The 17,653-nt window shown below is 48.8% G+C and overlaps 1 protein-coding gene and 1 pseudogene across 4 annotated transcripts in view; one reads left to right on the top strand and one right to left on the bottom strand.

Annotated features, from left to right (window-relative positions):
- Nucleotides 1-11,708, bottom strand: part of IQSEC2 (IQ motif and Sec7 domain 2) — a 78,107-nt gene extending 66,399 nt beyond the window's left edge. The window contains exon 1 of one of the 4 annotated variants that reach the window (XM_027533417.1): nucleotides 10,790-11,708. In XM_027533417.1, the coding sequence (XP_027389218.1) occupies nucleotides 10,790-11,496 (707 nt within the window). In that variant the 5' untranslated portion in view covers nucleotides 11,497-11,708. Of the gene's footprint in view, nucleotides 1-9,367; nucleotides 9,449-10,789 lie in introns of those variants that run through there. The other 3 variants (XM_027533418.1, XM_027533425.1, XM_027533422.1) reach the window with 3 other exon arrangements.
- A 1,147-nt stretch (nucleotides 11,709-12,855) lies between these two features.
- LOC113887623 lies at nucleotides 12,856-13,818 on the top strand (annotated as a pseudogene).
- The last annotated feature ends 3,835 nt before the right edge of the window (nucleotides 13,819-17,653 follow it).

The raw sequence follows: 17,653 nt of genomic DNA, 5'->3' as shown, positions 1-17,653 counted from the left end.
CAGCACACCAGACTTCCCTGTCCATCACCAACTCCCAGAGCTTCCTCAAACTCATGTCCATCGAGTCAGTGATGTCATCCAAGGAAGAAGTCAGTAGATGATGTATGATGTTTAAAGTTGATAAATGAAGAAATTAGCATCAAAGCATGTTTATTTAGAGATAGGAAGTTACCACCAGAAAACCTGAATGGTAGAAGTGGTCACCTCTGGGGGTTGGGTCCTTGGTGACTCGACAGTAAAGAATCTACCTGCAATGCAAGAGACCTGGGTTCAGTCCCTGGGTCAGGAAGATCCTCTGGAGAAAGGAATGGCAACGCACTCCAGTATTCTTGCCTGGAGAATTCCATGGACAGAGGAGCCTGGAGGCCTATAGTCCACGGGGTCACAAAGAGTTGGACATGACTGAGTGACTAACACTTCTACTCAGGAGGTTGGGAAGTGGGGGACAGAGAGACATTGGTTTTTTACTATATATGTCCTTCTGTACTATCTGCCCTTTAAAAATTATGTATATGGGGCTTCTCTGATGGCTCAGTGGTAAAGAATCCCTCTACCAATACAGGAGACACGGGTTCGATCCCTGATCTGGGCAGATTCCACATGCTGTAGGGCAACTAAACCCGTGGGCCAGAACTACTGAGCCCATGTGCGGCAACTACTGAAGCCCTAGAGCCTGCGCTCCACAACGAGAGAAGCCACTGCAGTAAGAAACCCGCGCACCGCAACTAGTCCCCCACTTGCCTCAACTAGAGAAAAGCCTACAAAGCAATGAAGACCCGGCACAGCCGTGAATAAATAAATATAATTTTACAACTGTGTATATGTACTGCTTTGATTTAATTTTAAAAAACAAGTCCCTCTTCTTTCTTTGGACCCCAGTCTCCCACACAATCCATACAAAGTGGGGAGGTTGATGATTCAAGGTGATGTGAGGTCTTATTCTCCAAAATCTGTGCTTCTTTCTAGAGCAGAAGCAAGACAGGAGAGTGAAAGACTGATTCCTAACTAACCCCTCGACTCCTCACAGTATCACAATCATCCTTTACAGATGCCTTCTCACTTGCCCCAGCCTGCACCACCCTCTAGTCTCCTTCAAATCCCACCATCACTAGTCCAGCCTCGCCAGTCTTCCATTCATTCAACTGTTTACACCCATTAGTTATTTATACCTGCCTGAGTCACAAAGGATTTCAGGTGGCTTACTCTAATAACACAGATAAGGAAAGAAGAAAAATTGAACTAGAAAATAAGAACTCAGAAAAAGAGATCAACAAAGATGCTAGAGCTGTACTTCAAATTAACTGGTAGCTGAGGCAGAAAGCAGTATAAAATGAGCCATGACAGCTTCATATTAGGAAGGAGAAAATACAGCCATTTTCAGGGGAAGCAAACCTTTGCCAAGCACTGAATTCTTCAAGTCATTGTCCATGGGAGATTTCAAGAAGGAAAAGGAAATGACTGTTTTTGATTTGTTTGGTTTTGTTTTGTTAAACTTCAAGTTGTCCTATTTTAATGATTTGCTCTCCAGGTATTTGGATGACTTATCTCCTACAAAAACTGAAGAATCTTAGATAATATCATGTTTATGAAATGAAGTATATAAGAGCGTATATTTTGGCATAATCGAGAATTATGTCATTGGTTTTCTTCCCCTGGAAATGACTATTTATTGAGCACATACAAGTATCAGGGAACACCATTCAAATGATCTTGGTCAATCCTGAGAGATGGGCATTGTCATCTCATTTTCCAGATGAAGAAACTAAAGGTCAGAGAAGGTGAAATGACCCCAACCCAGTTGGTTGGGGCAGAGCCGAGATTCAAACTTAGGTCTGCCTGTCTCCAAAGCTCATTCTCCCCCTCCCCCCCACTTTATTTATTTTTTAATTGAAGGATAATTGTTTTACAGAATTTTGTTGTTTTCTGTCAAACCAAAGCTCATTCTTTACATTTCATACTGTGGGGCCTCAAAACCAAGGCCCCCAGGCTAGAGATACCCTGCCCAAGGCAATGGGGACACAGTGGTGACACAGGCCAACCCTATCCATGAAAACAGAAAAGGGGGGATTACAGGCCTTGCTGCCAAGCCAGAAACTGCCTCTGAGCTGCCTCAGTCACATTAAATGAGGACTTCCAAGTCAGAAAGAAGGTTGGGCCTGGTGCTTCCAGAAAAGGAAACCACAGACCCCAGCTATAAATCTAACCAATTTGACTTCTGAGGGGCTGAACCAGAGCACAGGGTCTGTCTCCCACTGAAGCAAGAGATCCTTTATTCAGGTGATGCATCATCTTTATCTCTTCCTCCCCGAACAAATCACCTGGCCTCCTGGAGGCCTGGCTTTCTCATCTGCGGGACAAAGATAATGATCCCTACCACCTTCACGGGATTTCAAGGCAGAAAATAGCACATTTAAGGAATGATGCTTTAAACACTGGCATTAACACTAGAGTGGCATTTCTAATCAGAGCTCTTCTGCTCATACACATGGAGTGGCCTCCTATTAAATCCTTTCTCTCTCTGTCAGCCTCAGTCTTCTCATCTGTAAAATGAACAGCCTGAGCTGAGTGATTCTGATATTATTAAAACCCTGCTGGTCATGAATGGCTTAAACTCTGCTATGTCACAGCATTTATCAATATGCTGTCACTGTCTTTCTCCCCCAGTAGATTATCTGTACTCCTACCACCCAAGTTCAGGCCTTGTCACCTCTCATCTAGCCTGTCACAGCGGCCTCATCACTGGATGCCCTCTAGTCTACCTCTCAAAGTGCAGAGATCTAGCAGAGATCTCTCCAAAACATGGCTCTCAACAGCCACCCCATACTCTGCAATACACACCTCTTCCCTCAGCTTAGAACTCCATGTTGGTTCCCAGTTCCTAACAGAATAAAGCTCCTTATGCTGCTACTCAAGTGTCCTCCTGATCTGGGCCAGCCAAGTCATCAGACTCTTCTCTGGATCTTCCCGGTTTGTGCTCTAGGTTGTACTAACCTGGTAAATGTGCTCCCTTCCCCACCTCCATACACCTTGCTGGCCCTCTGCCTTAATCACCCTTTTGCTCCCAATTCCCACTGACCGAGATGCCATCCTGCTTCACCCAGGTAACCCCTGCTCATCCTCCAAGCCTCAGAAAACCCATCAGGAAACCCTCCCCATCAGTCTGGGTAGATGTCCCTCCTTTGGGCACCCATGGCCTCCTGTGTTCCCCTCTGGCATAGCACACAGGACCCACATTACATTTCTCTTTTCCACCTGACTGTGAGCTCCCTGAAGCCAAGAAGAGTATACTATCCATGATGGAATTCCCTTGCCTGCAACAGCACAAGCTGTGGCATATCCCTGGTGTACAACAGTCACTGGACGGCCCTCTCTCTCTCTCAGAAATGTGCTGAGCTCCCTCATGGCCTCTCCCCATGCCTTTCCATGGCACAGAATTTCGCAAAGTTATTATTAATAAAAACGCCTATGGCTGAGTAAACACACACTCTTTGCTGAACACTTCTGTATCTGTCATCTCACTGAATTCTCACAACAATCACAAAACGGGTCATTTATGAATTACCTAGCATAGCAGGTATACAGTTGTGAGAGATGTCTCCCAGTTTTATAAAGAAATTTGAGGGAAGGAAGAAATTATGTACTCTCTCTCTTTTTTTTTTAGCACAGAATAATGACAATAATTTTAAAGTGGTTCGAAGAGGAAATTATAGGTTTTCTTCAGGTGAATGCACTAAACTGCATCTAGAATCCATCAGGAAATCACAAGCCTCATCCAGATATGCAGTCTTATTATCCCTTAAAAAATATATATATATATACACACATACACATACACACACATATATATACACACATACACACACACATACACATATATATATCACAGCTACAAATACATTTGACATTAGTGAAATGGTACATATCAGGTGATAATTGTGATAAATTTCCCTCTAAAATGTTAGAGGAATCATCCTGATCTGTCGTGTAGCCTTGGGTGGTCATCTTTGTTTTGAAAAGGATGTGATGAGACAATCTTGGCTGGGTTGTTTTGTTTGCAACACTTCACCTCTAGAGGGCAGGGCAGGCTCACATATTATTTTCCATCCTTATTCCTCAGTTTTCCATCCTGATCAGGACCTTGCTGAGTGTGGTAGACAGTCAGGAAACTTTCTGATACATTTTTGTCGGGTAGGAGGCCAGGGGCAATGGGAATCTCACCCATCAGAAAATAAAGTTTTATCCCCATTTACTACTTTAGAAAAAGAAGGCTCTGAAAGTTAAGTGACTAGAAAGTCACGTGAAGTCCTCATTCCCACAATACCACATTTTCTAAATTGAAAGGCCCAGGGAACTTCAGCTCCTAAGTGCTTAAGAACAGGTATCCTGGGACTTCCCTGATGGTCCAGTGTCTAAGACTCTGTTTTCCCAATGCAGGGGGCACGGGTTCAACCCCTGGTTGGGGAACTAACATCTTACATGCCACACTGTGTGGCCAAAAAAAAAAAAAAACCCTAAAAACAAAAACAAACAATAAAACAGGCATCCTTGCATGAGTGCTTTTCAACATGGATGCCTGGAGAGAGACCCAGTACTACAAGGAAGTGAGGGTACTAGCAAATGATCTTGCCGTAAATGGCTTACTGCAAAAGAAGAATAAGTTATTTACTCACCATTCTTCCCTGTGACCAGTGTTCATTCTTCTGCCAGGGAACATAGCAGAGAATGAGCTAGAATGACTGTCTTATTCTGACTCCAAGACACTGTGCCCAGGGTCAGAGCCCAATAAAGATTTGATGGCTAAATAAGTAACTTCCCACTGGATAAGGCAGATGGTACACAGTCCTATGCAGGCCTCTTTGCTCCTTTCAGGACAGACGGTCTCGCATTGAGGGAGAAGACCATGGTATGACATGGCCATGGTATGGGAAGGACAGGTAATGGTGAAGAGATTGGCTTAAACGTCTCTAAAGTCTCATCTGACTCCGCTACCCTGACATCCTATGAACTGGGAGATTGGTAAGTGGGAAGAACACAGAAGGCAGAGGCCAAACAGCTCCAGGGAGTGTGAGGAAAAAGCCATACAGAAGCCAAGAGAACTCTGGAGTTGAGTCATCTCTCTCTACAGGAGTCCTGAAAGGAAGAACACCTTAGCCACCCCTGGCTGTTAGTGTCCCAGGACTTAACCTGACATTCATTTGTCTGCTCAGCATTTACTGAGCAGCTACCATGTGGTCCGCCATGCATTTCCAAGCTTCTAGCTCCTTCAGTTACACCCACAGCACCTAGCAGAGGGACTGACATGACATGCATGTGATACACAGCTATCTCAATCTGAAGGAGCCCTCAAGCTAGTAGAGATGATACAAGATATAAACAAATAAGTGTATAAAGAGGGACAAAGTGCTCATTTCAAGGGTCAGGGATAGATCAGGGAACAAACATGGGAGAGGTGACAGCAGTGGAGTGCAGCCCGGGCACTGGATGGAACGGCCCGGGAGAAGGGAACAGCGTGAGCAAAGACCCAGAGGCTTGGGCTTCCCTGGTGGGCCAGTGGTTAAGACTCTGCACTTGCAATGCAGGGGAGTCTCGGGTTCTATCCCTGGTTGGAGAACTAAGCTCCTGCATGCTGTGGGTGTGGCCAAAATAATAATAATAAGGACTCAGAGGCTCTCAGGGGGTTGAGTGGGCTGACAATGGGGCACACAGGCCAGGCTGGCTGTAACTCAGTCTGTGTGAGGGGACCAGAAAAAGATGAGAGGAGAAAGGTAAGATCCTAAAGGGCCCATGCATGGGAGGCAGAGCTTCTGAAACCTTCTCCTAAAGGTCAAGACAGCAGGAAACTGCTGGAGCCCCACAGAAAGCGTGGTCTGGCGGTACCGCATCAGGGGACCAAGGGAACAAGAGCAGGAGGGCGTCGATTAGGAGGCTCCCAGGAGAGGGAGGTTGACTCAAGCAGTGGTCCCAGGAGCTCTGCGGGTGGAAGCCCAGAGCTACACTCAGAGCATGTTAAACCATCTTCACGCCCACCTGCAGGAGGCAATGATAGTCCAAAGGCTCAGTAGCCAGATAGTTCTGGGCCCCATGCAGTTGTGTAACCTTGGGCAGGTCACCATACCTCTCTGATCTCCCATTTCCCTGTCTGAAAAATGAGGATAACACGAACACCCACCTGGCACAGACTCTGTGAATGAGATAAGAAGCAGCACCGAATGGTGGGTGAGAATGCTGTGGATGGACTCTGGAGTCCAGCCACCTGGACTCCTAGCTCCTTAGTTCTGCCGTTTATGCACTGAGTGACCTTGGGGAAGTTATCCAACCTTTCTGGGCCTCAATTTCCTCATCTGTGAAGTGGACTTAATAACAGTATCTATCAATAACACATCAAGGGATTCATGTGGTGATTGAATGAATTAATAAATGGAAAGCACTTGGAACAAACAGTGCTTGGCACTCAGTAAACACAGGTTAAAACAATGTTGGCTACTGTTACATAAAACCACACAGGGTGGTGCCTGGCACACAAAATTGAGGCTCACTCAGCACATGTGTGGCCCCTTCTCCATGCCCCGGGCCTCTTCTGTGCTCCCAGAAAATTCAGAGGCCATGGGAGGCAGAGGTGGGACAGATGAAAGAATAGCAGAGAGCAAGCCAGGATTTGGTCTTCTTCCCCTTACCCAAACACCCAACACCAGGTGATGCCCACTCTCTTCAAAGCTCCCCCTGCCCCAGGTCCTGGCCTCCACGCCTCATTGCCTGTGCTACTCATTTTGTCCTAAGCACCAGCACTATGATGGGTCAGGTATGGGCCCCTGTGTCTTTGGCCAGGGGAGGGGGTGGGGGGATCTCAAGAACAGAGAGTGTGGTGTTTGCTCAGCCTGGAGGCCCCTCCTGCTCTCTGCACACAGCCAAGAAATGTTTGTGGATGACAACAGCCCCATTCTCGCCGCAGATCTAGACAGAGAAGCAAGATTCCTCTAATTCTCATTCAATTCGACATTATCATTGCCTCCCACACAACTATAATGCTCCCAACACAGTGGCGGGGAGAGAAATGGTATTCCCTCCTGAGAAGAAGGAGAGGACCCCCCCTGGAAAAAGTGCCCAAGACCCCAAAGGAGACAGACTTCCCTAGGGCCCCCCGGGCTCCCTCCCTCCCCCGTAGCATCCACAGCCCCTGCGGGGAGCACACTGTCAGTCCACTGCACACAGGAGACGCCACAGCAGTGCCTAGACCAGCACTGCCCTGGCTGACAGGAACAGCAGGCTGGCCCTGCTGACTGCTGTTCCCTAGTGCAAGCCAGCTTGCTGGGTGGGCAGGGTGGGGGGGCAGAGGATGGAGAGTTACCACCAAACAGGCTTCAGCCCACCACTGCCTACGGCAAAGCCAGAGCTGGGCCCAGGCAAAAAGAGTGGGAAATGCAGCTCTCCTCAGCGTGGAGGACTCAGCAGTGGCCCCCGGCACAGCTGTAAATCATTCCAGGCGCCAGGATGGCAAGGGGGCCCAGGCCATGATCGACAACAAAAACAGAGATCTTCTCTAATCATGACGGGTGAGACGGGGGGGAAAGGGTGGCAATTCCAGGGGGACAGACCTGAGCGTAGTGGATATTAGCAGCTGCTAAACAAACATACAAACAAAAGCAAGCAAAGACTTCACATACAAAGGCCCAGAGGCCAGAAGGAGGTCGGGCCTTATCATGCGCTATGCTGCACTAGGAAGGCCACACCCAGAGCACAGCAGAAGGCAGACTGGCATCTGGGAACCTGTCCAGGAGAGACAGTGCGGGAGGGTGTGGGGATCCTGGGGGGATGACATGGTGGGGGTGGACATAACAGCTGCTATCAACTGCAGTAGAGGGCAAGTTCCCAGGCTTGGGAGTCTGTCTCATGGCTCTGTGACCTCTGGAGTGTTGCTTCACTTCTCTGAGCCCTCGGTTTCTTTGGCTGGAAAACGTGGGTTGTGGTGACAGACGCACAGGGTAGCTGGGAGGACTGAATATGCCCCTGGGCGAGGGGCCCTTCCATGCTGGGCCCAGACCCCTCTCTCCCCTCGTTCTCCACCAGAGGGAGCCGGGGGACCAGGAGCGCCCCGCTTGTACCAGCTCTACCTAGCCTCCCCCAGTGCTGCAGCCTCTGCTGCTCAACTCCCACCCTGCCTGCCCTGGCTTTCAGCAGCAGCCTCTCACCCACTCCTTACAAACCCAGAGGAGGCCTGGCAGGGGAGTAGCTTGCAGCAGCTGTGGCGACAACAATGGCTACTGCATCAACAGGCCCTCCTGACACCTGGCCGAGAGAGAGGGAGGGAGAGTGGAAAGGAGGGAGACAAGGCCTTCTGCCCTCCCCCATCAACTCCCCCTCTCATCACTCATTCCAGAGCCATCTCCCCCTGCTCGAATCCTCCAGAGACCTCAGGCTCTCTTGGCCTCTTCCAGTTTGTGACTTGGTCAGGTCCTGAGGCTCCAGAAAGCTCCAGTGGAAAAATAACAGGCCTTGGAGACAGGTGGACTCGGGTTATAGCCCTAGCTCTGTTAAGAACTGGCAGTGTAACCTTGAGCAAGGTCCCTTCATTTTTTGGAGCCTCAGTTTCCCCATCTCTAAAATGGAGTTGCTAGTGCTCACTGCACAGGGTGTGTTGCGAGGACCAAAAGAGGTAATAATGGATGTGCAAATATATATGGTTAGGAGAAATTTGAAGTACTATCTAAAATCCCCTTATTAACCCATTAGGAAATGTGAAGCAACAAACACAAATGTGTTTCACAAAATGTGAAATCCAACGAACAGCCTGGAGGCTGCACAGAGGGAAGGACCGAGAGGCAAGCCTGCCCAGATGGCAGAAGCCCAGAGCTCAAGAGCAAACAGGCTTCCAAACCCACATCTGCAGGGTGGAGAATAGGAGGGGAACTGAATCCTAGAATTGGGGAAAGCCTTGGTCATTTCATAGGGCTTTCCACCAGTTCAGAAATTATGTTTTCTTTAGCCCTTCCCTATCCCCTTGAGGCAGTCCACTGCCTCATCAGACCAGGCTGGAAAGTTCTTTCTGATTTATCCCCAATTTTCCCATCGCTCCCGGTTCTGCTACCTGGAGCACACATAACGAGGCTGCTTCCTCTGTCACAGGCTTGACCACTCTGGAAGTCTTCTGCAGCCAGGCTCAAGGACCACAGTGCCCATCTAGTCTCCCTTTGCCTTCACCCTACCATGGTCCTCTCCTGAAAGGGTCTTGCTTGGTTGACCTGGCCCCTCCCTCCAGTGTGGGGCCCCAAGCTGTACACAGTCAGTCCTCCTGGAATGAGCTCCAAGCAGCCCCCCCATCCCTCCCCCAGGCAGAAGAGCCCATCTCCCTCTGGGGCAGCCCACACCAAACCTCAGCTGAGGGTGCACTGCAGTGAAGCCCAGCCGAGTCCTTGAGCTGCAGCTGCTGCTCCTGGGGCCCAGCCATCTCAACCCAGCACCCCAGCCTGCTGCCTCACCACGGGGGAGTTGCAGAGAGCTGTCTCCCGGCAGATTTCCTGAGGCAGAAGGCTTCCCCACCCCCAGCCCAGCCTCCAAGAGACACTCCGCTGGTTGTGGCACATGGTAGGACCAGCTGAGCCGTGAGAGGAGGAGGAAAGCTGTCCATTTGCTAGAGGACTTCAGACTTGGTCTGTAGTGGTGGCTGGATTAGTCACAGAACCATCAAATCTAAGCTGGGGGGGGCCATTCAAGAGAATTCAAGGCAGATCCTGCCTTTTATAAAGATATGGGGGAATTGATGCCCTAAGAGAGGAAGGGACTCAGTCAAGGTCACAAAGCCAGTCTGCAGCAGAGCTGGAAGGGGAACCTGGGTTTCCTAACTCCCGGTTCAGTATTCTTTCCAGTCCAGCAGTAGAGAAATCAGGGAGCCTTTAAGGTAGCCCTGTGAGCCTGCACACCCTTGGCTCCCTCAGCTTGACATTTATCCCAACCAGCTCATCATGGTATCTACATGGAGAAGTGGACCCAGCCCATGCCCCACCAACCCAAGAGATGTTGCCAAGGTGTCCGGAATAAGCAGACACACGGACCCCAGCACAGACACTGGCACTGATCCAACAACAGGGAAGATCTGTAGACTTCCCTTGCTGGTATGCTCTTTAATTGGGCGGTGTTTTTCTTGAGGGTGGAGAGGGGGTGGTCTTTGAGGAACTAGCCAAGGGCCGGGCCTCCATCTTTGCTCCCCCAGCCAGGATGTGCTGCAGTTCCCCCTCAGAGGGACGTCTCAGCCTCCAGCTGCCATTCTGGTCCCCACTTGCCTCTCAGGAAAGGATGGAGCTGAGGCTGCCAGAGGAGAAAAGATCAGGCCTGCGCTCAGGACCTGCAGAGGAGACCCGAATGGTGGGGGGGGTCGCGGCCGGGGGTGGGGGGGGGGGGGGGAGGGCTTTCGTTCCCCTGCGGCTCTGAGCTGACATCGTGACAGACAATAAATATCCCAACCCGCACATCCAAATAGAATAAATAAAGAAATGAAAAGCCATCCTCTGGCAAGGATACAGGGAGGGGGTGAAGAAGTGGATGGGGTGACGACTGCTCCAAGCTCTCACTGGCCACGGTTTTGAGAAAGAAGAGATGCCTGCACTCATCGGGCCAACCCACTCTGGGGAAGCTAGAGAAGGGGTATCGGCTGCCTGAGGGGGCGCCCGGCTTTTCCCGACAGGTTGGGACAGGAGAGGACACGGAATCAGGCACTGGCTTCTTACTTTACTAGCCGTTCAAGTTGAAGAGGGAACTAGCAGGGAAGAACCGGGGAAAACAAACACGCGTTCCTTACTTTCTCTGGAGGGTTGTGGCGGGGCTGGTGCTGGTACTGGTGCTGTGGCCGCCGCCGGCCCCGGGGCTGGAGCTCCTGGATGCGCCGCGGCTCAGCTGGCCCCGCTCCCGGGGTGGCCGGGGCCCCACGCCCACCGCCGCCGAATAGCCGGATTCCTTCTCGCGGCCCGGGTGCGCCGGCCCAGCCTCCCTCCCGCCACGCTCGCGACCCAGGGCTGGGTTCTCGTGGTGCAGGTGGCACTGGGCCACGTCGCGCTCGCGGGCAGAGTAAGCAGCAGTGTCCTGGAGTGGGTAGGAGGCGTCCCGCTCCTTGTCCCGATACACAGCCTCCCGGTTCTGGTAGGCGCTGTCCCGGTTCGGGTAGCCCACGTCCCGGGCCGCCTGGTGGAACTGGCTCTCCCGCAGCTCGCGGTGGTGGAACTGGGTCTCGCGCAGGTTCTGGTACTGGCTCTCGCGGCTCGGGCTATCCCGCGCGCCGTGGGGGTCCCGGTGCAGCTCCCCGCGGTGCAGCTGGCTCTCCTCCCTCAGATCGCGGTTCTCCTGGGTGAGCTGGTCCAGCTGGCCCTCCAGCTCTTCGATGCGCCGCCGCTGGGTCTCCAGCAGCTGCTGCTGGCTCTCGATGATGTTGTTCAGCTCCAGCAGGTACTCCACCGCCCGGTTGGGGCTCTCGGATCCCGGGCCGCCGGGGGGACCCGACCCCGCCTCCATCCTGGCGGCCCAGGGGCAGGGGAAGGGGCAGGAAAGCCCGATCCCAGCTCGCTCACGGCGCCACCCTCCCCCGGGCCCAGCCGGGGGAGGGGGCCGGCGGGACGCGAGGGCGCGCACCGGGCTCGAGGGCCCGGGGGCCCGGGGGGGCCCGGGAGACAGCGCTGGGGCCGGCGGCACGGGGAGCAGGAGCTGAGGCTACCGCCGCCGCCGCCGCTGCCGCCACGGCTCCGGAGGACGCGGCCCGCGGCGCTCCGCCCGCTGCGGAGTCACTGCGCAGCGCGGCCGCGCGGGACCGCCCCGGCCGCCGGCCCGCCCCCCGCCCCTGCCCCCACCCCGCGCACCCGGCCCGCCCCCGCGCGTCCCACCTGCAGCCGCCGCAGGCGCCCGAAGCTGGACCAGCCCCAAGGGCCCCACGGGCCAGCCCCATCACAAGCTGCTGGAGATCTCTCCATTTCACCGGTCCCAGGGTCCTCGCTTAATGCAGGCTAAAGAAGCCCTCCATCCCAGTCCGTTCCAATGTCCTCGGGTCCACAGGCCCCAAATCCTCATCTAAGACCTTCCAGGAACCTCCATCCCAGGCAGCCCCCAGGTCCAGGAATCCCTCAGACTCCCTATTCCCTGGGTCTGCCAATCCTAAGTGTCAGTGTTCCTATCCCATCCAACCCCTGGACTTCCTACCTCTGGAGACCTCTCTCTAGCCCATATCATGGGCAGTCCCCAGGATCTCCCACCTCAACAAGCCCTGGGACTCCCCATCACAACCAGTCTTAGGCTCAAAGCTCCATTCATTCATTCAGCCCTCATTTTCTGCTCTCCTTTGGAAATGCTCATCTCCATTTACTCCATCACCTCCATCCAATGAAACTGTACCCATCCTGCAAGACAAACACCACCTCATTGAAGCCAGCCCTGATCTCCCCAGCCAGAAGCGCTCACTTCCTCCACACTTTTTTTTGTGTGTGGCACTTGTAGAACTCTGCTTTACAGCCCATTTGTTTTTGTTCTTGTTGCATGTCCTCTGTCAGACCAAGCTCCTTAAAGCCAGAAACATGTCTTTATTCATCTTTGTGAGCAGGCTGGGATAGAAGAGAAAGCTTGAGTTTTACAGTCATACAGAACTGGATTTAAATTTCATCTCTCTGAACTTCTTTTTCCCTCTCAGTAACACCTACCTCACAGGGGGTGGTCTTGGGAAAAGCATGCAAAATCATTTGGCACAGAAAAGACAACGCAGAGAATGAAAGAAAATATTTGCAAATGATACATATGAATATGTAAAGAACTCTTACAGTTCAACAGCAAAAAGACAACCCATTTTTTTTTAATGGGCAAAGGACTTGAATAGATACTTCTCCAAAGATATACAAATGACCATTAAGCACATGAAAAGATACTCAACATTATTAGCCATCAGGGGAATGCAGATAAAAACCACTGTGAGCTTTCCTTCCTAATGTAAAAGGAAACTTTCACAATGTCCAGAGCCCTTGATACCCTACAGATGAAGGAGGATATCCTTAAATTCCTTGCAGCAGGAACCCACTTAGGTGGCACCAACCTTGACTTCCAAATGGAACTGTACATCTACAGAATGCAGTGATAACATCTACATCATAAATCTGAAGAGAACCTGAGAGAAGTTTCTGCTGGTGACTCATGCCATTGAAAACATAGCTGATGTCAGTGTCACATCCTCCAGGAATACTGGTCACCAAACTGGACTGAAGTTTGCTGCTGCCACTGGAGCCACTCCTGTGGCTGGCTCCTTCACTCCTGGAATCTTTTGTTAATGAGATCCAGGCAGCCTTCCATGAGCCATAACTTCCAGTGGTCATTGATCCCATAGCTGGCCATCAGCCTCTCACAGAGGCATCTTATGTTAATCTGCCCGCCATTGCTCTGCGTGGCACAGATTCTCCTCTGCTCGGCACAGATTCTCCTCTGCACCAGGTGGACACTGCTACCCCAGGCAACAACAAGGGAGCCCACTCCATGGGTCTAATGTGAATACTGTCCTGGGAAGTACGGTGCATGCGTGACACCATCTTCCATGAGCACTCACAGGACATCATGCCTGATCTCTGTTTCTACAGAGACCCTGTAGAGATCGAAAAGAATAAATAGGTCACTGATGGAAAGGCTGTGACCAAGAAGGAATTTCAGACCGAATGGACTGCTCTAGTTCCTGAGTTTACTGCTACTCAACCTGAGATCACAGGCTGGTCTGAAAGCATGTTGGTGCTCTCTGCGCCTATTGAGCAGTTCTCTGCCAAAGATCGGAGCATTCAACCCACCACTGAAGACTAATCCCAATGCTCAAGCCAGTGAATGGGTAAGAATGACCATTGGGTAGTATTAAGCTATTCTTCACAGACTCTTGAACAGAAAACAGAAATAAAGCTGTTGAAAAATAAACATCAGTTTCTTAAAACACACATATACAGATACCACTTCACATCCACTATGATAACTAAAATAAAAAGGACAGACAGGGAGTAGTTTTGGTTGAGCATATGTAGAACGATTGGAACTCTCAGTCGTTACTGCTGGAAATGTAAAATGGTGTGGTTGCTTTGGAAAACCATTTGAAAGTTTCTCAAATTGTTAAATATAGGATTACCATATGACCCAGGAATCCACTCCTAGGAATATACCCAAGGGAAATGAAAATATGTTTACCTGAAAACTTATACATGAATGTTCATAGCAGCATTATTCATAATATCCCCAAAATGAAAACAATTAAATGTTCATCTGTTGATGAATGGGTAAACAAAATGTGGTATATCCACATGGAGGAATATTATTCAGCCATAAAAATGATTGGAGTTCCAAAATATATAAACAGCTCATCCAACTCTCTCTCTATATATAAAAAGAACAACCTGATTTTTAAAATGGGCAGAAGGCCTGAATAGACTTTTTCCCAAAGAAGATGTACAGTTGGTCAACAGGTCCATGAAAAGATGCTCAACATTACAAATCATCAGAGAAATGCAAATCAAAACCACAGTGAGATATCACCTCACATCTGCCAGAATGTCTATCATCAAAAGACCACAAATAACAAATGTTGATGAGGATGTGAAGAAAAGGGAACCCTAGTACACTGTTGGTAGGAATGTAAATTGGTTCAGCCATTGTGGAAAGCAGTATGGAGTTTCCTCACAAAAAAATAAAAATAGAACTGCCATATGAGCCACCAATTATACTCCTAGGTATATATCCAAAGAAAATGAAAACATTACTTCAAAAAGATATATGCATGCCAATATTAAAAGAGGAATGGATAAAGAAGATGTGGTATATGTACAAGATGGAATACTGTGCATCCGTAAAAAGAATGAAATTTTGCCATTTGAAACAATATGGATGGACTTGGATGGTATTATGCTAAATGAAATGTCAGACAGTGAAAGACAAATACTGTATGATATCATTTATATGTGGAATGTAAAAAATAAAATAAACTAATGAGTATGACCAAACAGAAACAGACTTACAATTATAGAAAACAAATTAGTGGTTACCGGTGGGGAGAGGGAAGGGGAGAGAGGCAATAGAGGGGTAGGGAGAACTACTGTCTATAAAATAAGTAAGCCCATAGTTAAAATGGATAACCAACAAGGACCTACTGTATAGCACAGGGAACTCTTCTGAATGTTATGTGGCAGTCTGAATGGGAGGGGAATTTGGGGAGAACAATTCTCCCCCATGGCTGAACCCGAAACTATCATAACATTGTTGATTGGCTATACTCCAATACAAAATTAAAAGTTTTTTAAAAATAATTAAGCTATAAGGATATATTGTACAACACAGGGAATATAGCCAATTTTTACAATAACTATAAATTGAGTATAACCTTTAAAAATTGTGAATCACTGTATTGTACACCTGAAACATATAATATTGTAAATCAACTATACCTCAATTTTTAAAGAAGGGATGAAGTACTAATACATGCTAAAACATGGATGAACCTTGAAAACATTATGCTAAATTATGCTAAAAGAGACACAAAAGTCCTCATATTGCATGATTCCATTTAGATAAAATTCCAGAATAGGCAAATCCATAGAGACAGAAAGTAGAGTAAGGGTTGTTAGGGGCTAGGGCATGGGTTGGGGGAAGAGGAGTGACTGCTATGGGGTTTTGGGGAGGGAGAATGAAAATTTTCTAAAATTAGATGGTGGTGATGGTTGCACAACCCTGTTAATTCAAAACCACTGACCTGTACATTTTAAAAGGGGGAATCTTATGGTATATGAACTGTATCTTGATAAAACTGCTTTTTAAAAACACTTTGCACAAAGTCTAGCATATAACAGCAGCTACAGTTAAAAAAAATAACAAAAACACATCTATGGTGCTTACCACGTGGCAGGCCCTGTGCTAAGTACTCTACATGCACGAACTCAACTTGCATGACAGTCCTGTGAGGTGGATGATGTTATTACCTCCATGTCATGGATGGGGAAAGCGAAACCCAGAGGTTGAATGACTCGCCCAGGGTCACACAGAAACACAGCCAGGAAGCTCAGATGTTTCTTTTTCACATCTCTGTATCTTTCCTTAATACCTTGTACAAAATAGGTGCTCCGTAAGAGTTAAATTAATATAGCTATCAAATACTTCTATTTCCAGCAAATATTTACAGAGTATTTATTATGTTCCAGGCAAACCTGTGTTCCCTTTCCTGTCCCTGCTTCTCTCATTCAGATTGTGAGGCAGCACGCAGATGGGTACAAAGTTTCAGTCACAAAATATTTATCATCTACTGTGTGTCAAGCAGTATTCTAGACACTGAGGATATAGCAATGAACCAAACAGACAACAGTTCCTAACCTCATGAGCTGACATTGTACTGGGGGAGATAGACAATAAAGAACTAAAATACATAGAACATGTCAGATGGTGTACTGAGTTGAATAGTATCCCCCCAAACTTGATGTCCACCCTGTGAATGTGATCTTTTTGGAAATTCGGATCTTTGCAGATGTACTTAAGGTAAAGTCATATTCTATTGGCATGGGTCTTCATCTAATGGGTTAGAAGATCCCCTGGAGAAGGGAAAGGCCACCCACTCTAGTATTCTGGCCTGGAGAATTCCATGGAATACAGCCCATGGGGTTGCAAAGAGTTGGACACGACTGAGCGACTTTCACTTTCACTCCATCTAATGACCGGTGTCCTTAAAAGAAGAGGGAAATTTGGACATTGATACACACACAGAGAATACCATGTGAAGATGAAGGCAGAGCTTGGAGTCTCCATGGTAGGGAACACAAAGGATTGTTGGCAACCACCAGAAGCTAGAAGAGGCATGGAAGAATACTTTCCTCCAGCCTTCATAGAAAGCATGGCCCTGCTCTCTATGAAGAAGTCCCATTTCAGACTTCTAGCCCCCAGAACTGAGAGAGAATAAACGTCGGCTGTTTCAAGCCACCCGGTTTGTGGTACTGTTACGGCAGCCCTAGGAAATGACCCCAGATGGTGCTCTGGAGAAAGGCAAAGCAAGGAAGGATGATGTAGAGCTCTGGGTGAATTAAACATAGCCTGCACCCTAAGGGTGCTCCCAGTCTAGTCAGAGAACTACGATCAATGCTATGTTCCAAAAAGGAGTAACAAAATGGAATGTGCAAAGCACAAGAGTGGAGTCACCAGGACTAGGATGTTGGGAGGTCTTTATGTATTTGAGCTGGGCTGAGGATTTCAACAGGTGGAAGTGGTAGAGCTGAGAAACCCCTGTTGGAGTCCCGTGCCATGGAAGGAAAGGAACAGAGTCAGGAAAACTGTGTTTAGGGAACCATGCAGAATTTGATTGAAGAGAGAAATAGAAGCACAAGTGTGTGTGCGTGCACATGTGTTGTAAGAGACAGGAGGAGATAAGAAGACATGGCTTGATTCCACTTGGAGAAGATTCCAAAGCCAAACAAGAGCATTTGGAATCTGTTATAGGCAATGAAAAGTCATGGAAAGTTTTTTGAGCAGGAGAGTAACAGGCTAGGAGGGAAGGGGTTCCACATGGATGTTATGTGTACCAAATATTACACACTACAAAGGGTTTTTTTAAAACTAATTTATTTGTTTTTGGCTCTTTCTTACTGTGTACAGGCTTTCTCTAGTTGCAGTGTGCAGGCTTCTCATTGTGGCG

The sequence above is a fragment of the Bos indicus x Bos taurus genome, chromosome X (genome assembly GCF_003369695.1).
Source record: "Bos indicus x Bos taurus breed Angus x Brahman F1 hybrid chromosome X, Bos_hybrid_MaternalHap_v2.0, whole genome shotgun sequence".
In the NCBI taxonomy this organism is placed as follows: Eukaryota; Metazoa; Chordata; class Mammalia; order Artiodactyla; family Bovidae; genus Bos; species Bos indicus x Bos taurus.
The sequence above is the reverse complement of the archived record's forward strand: the minus strand, read 5'-3'. Positions and strand labels throughout refer to the sequence as shown.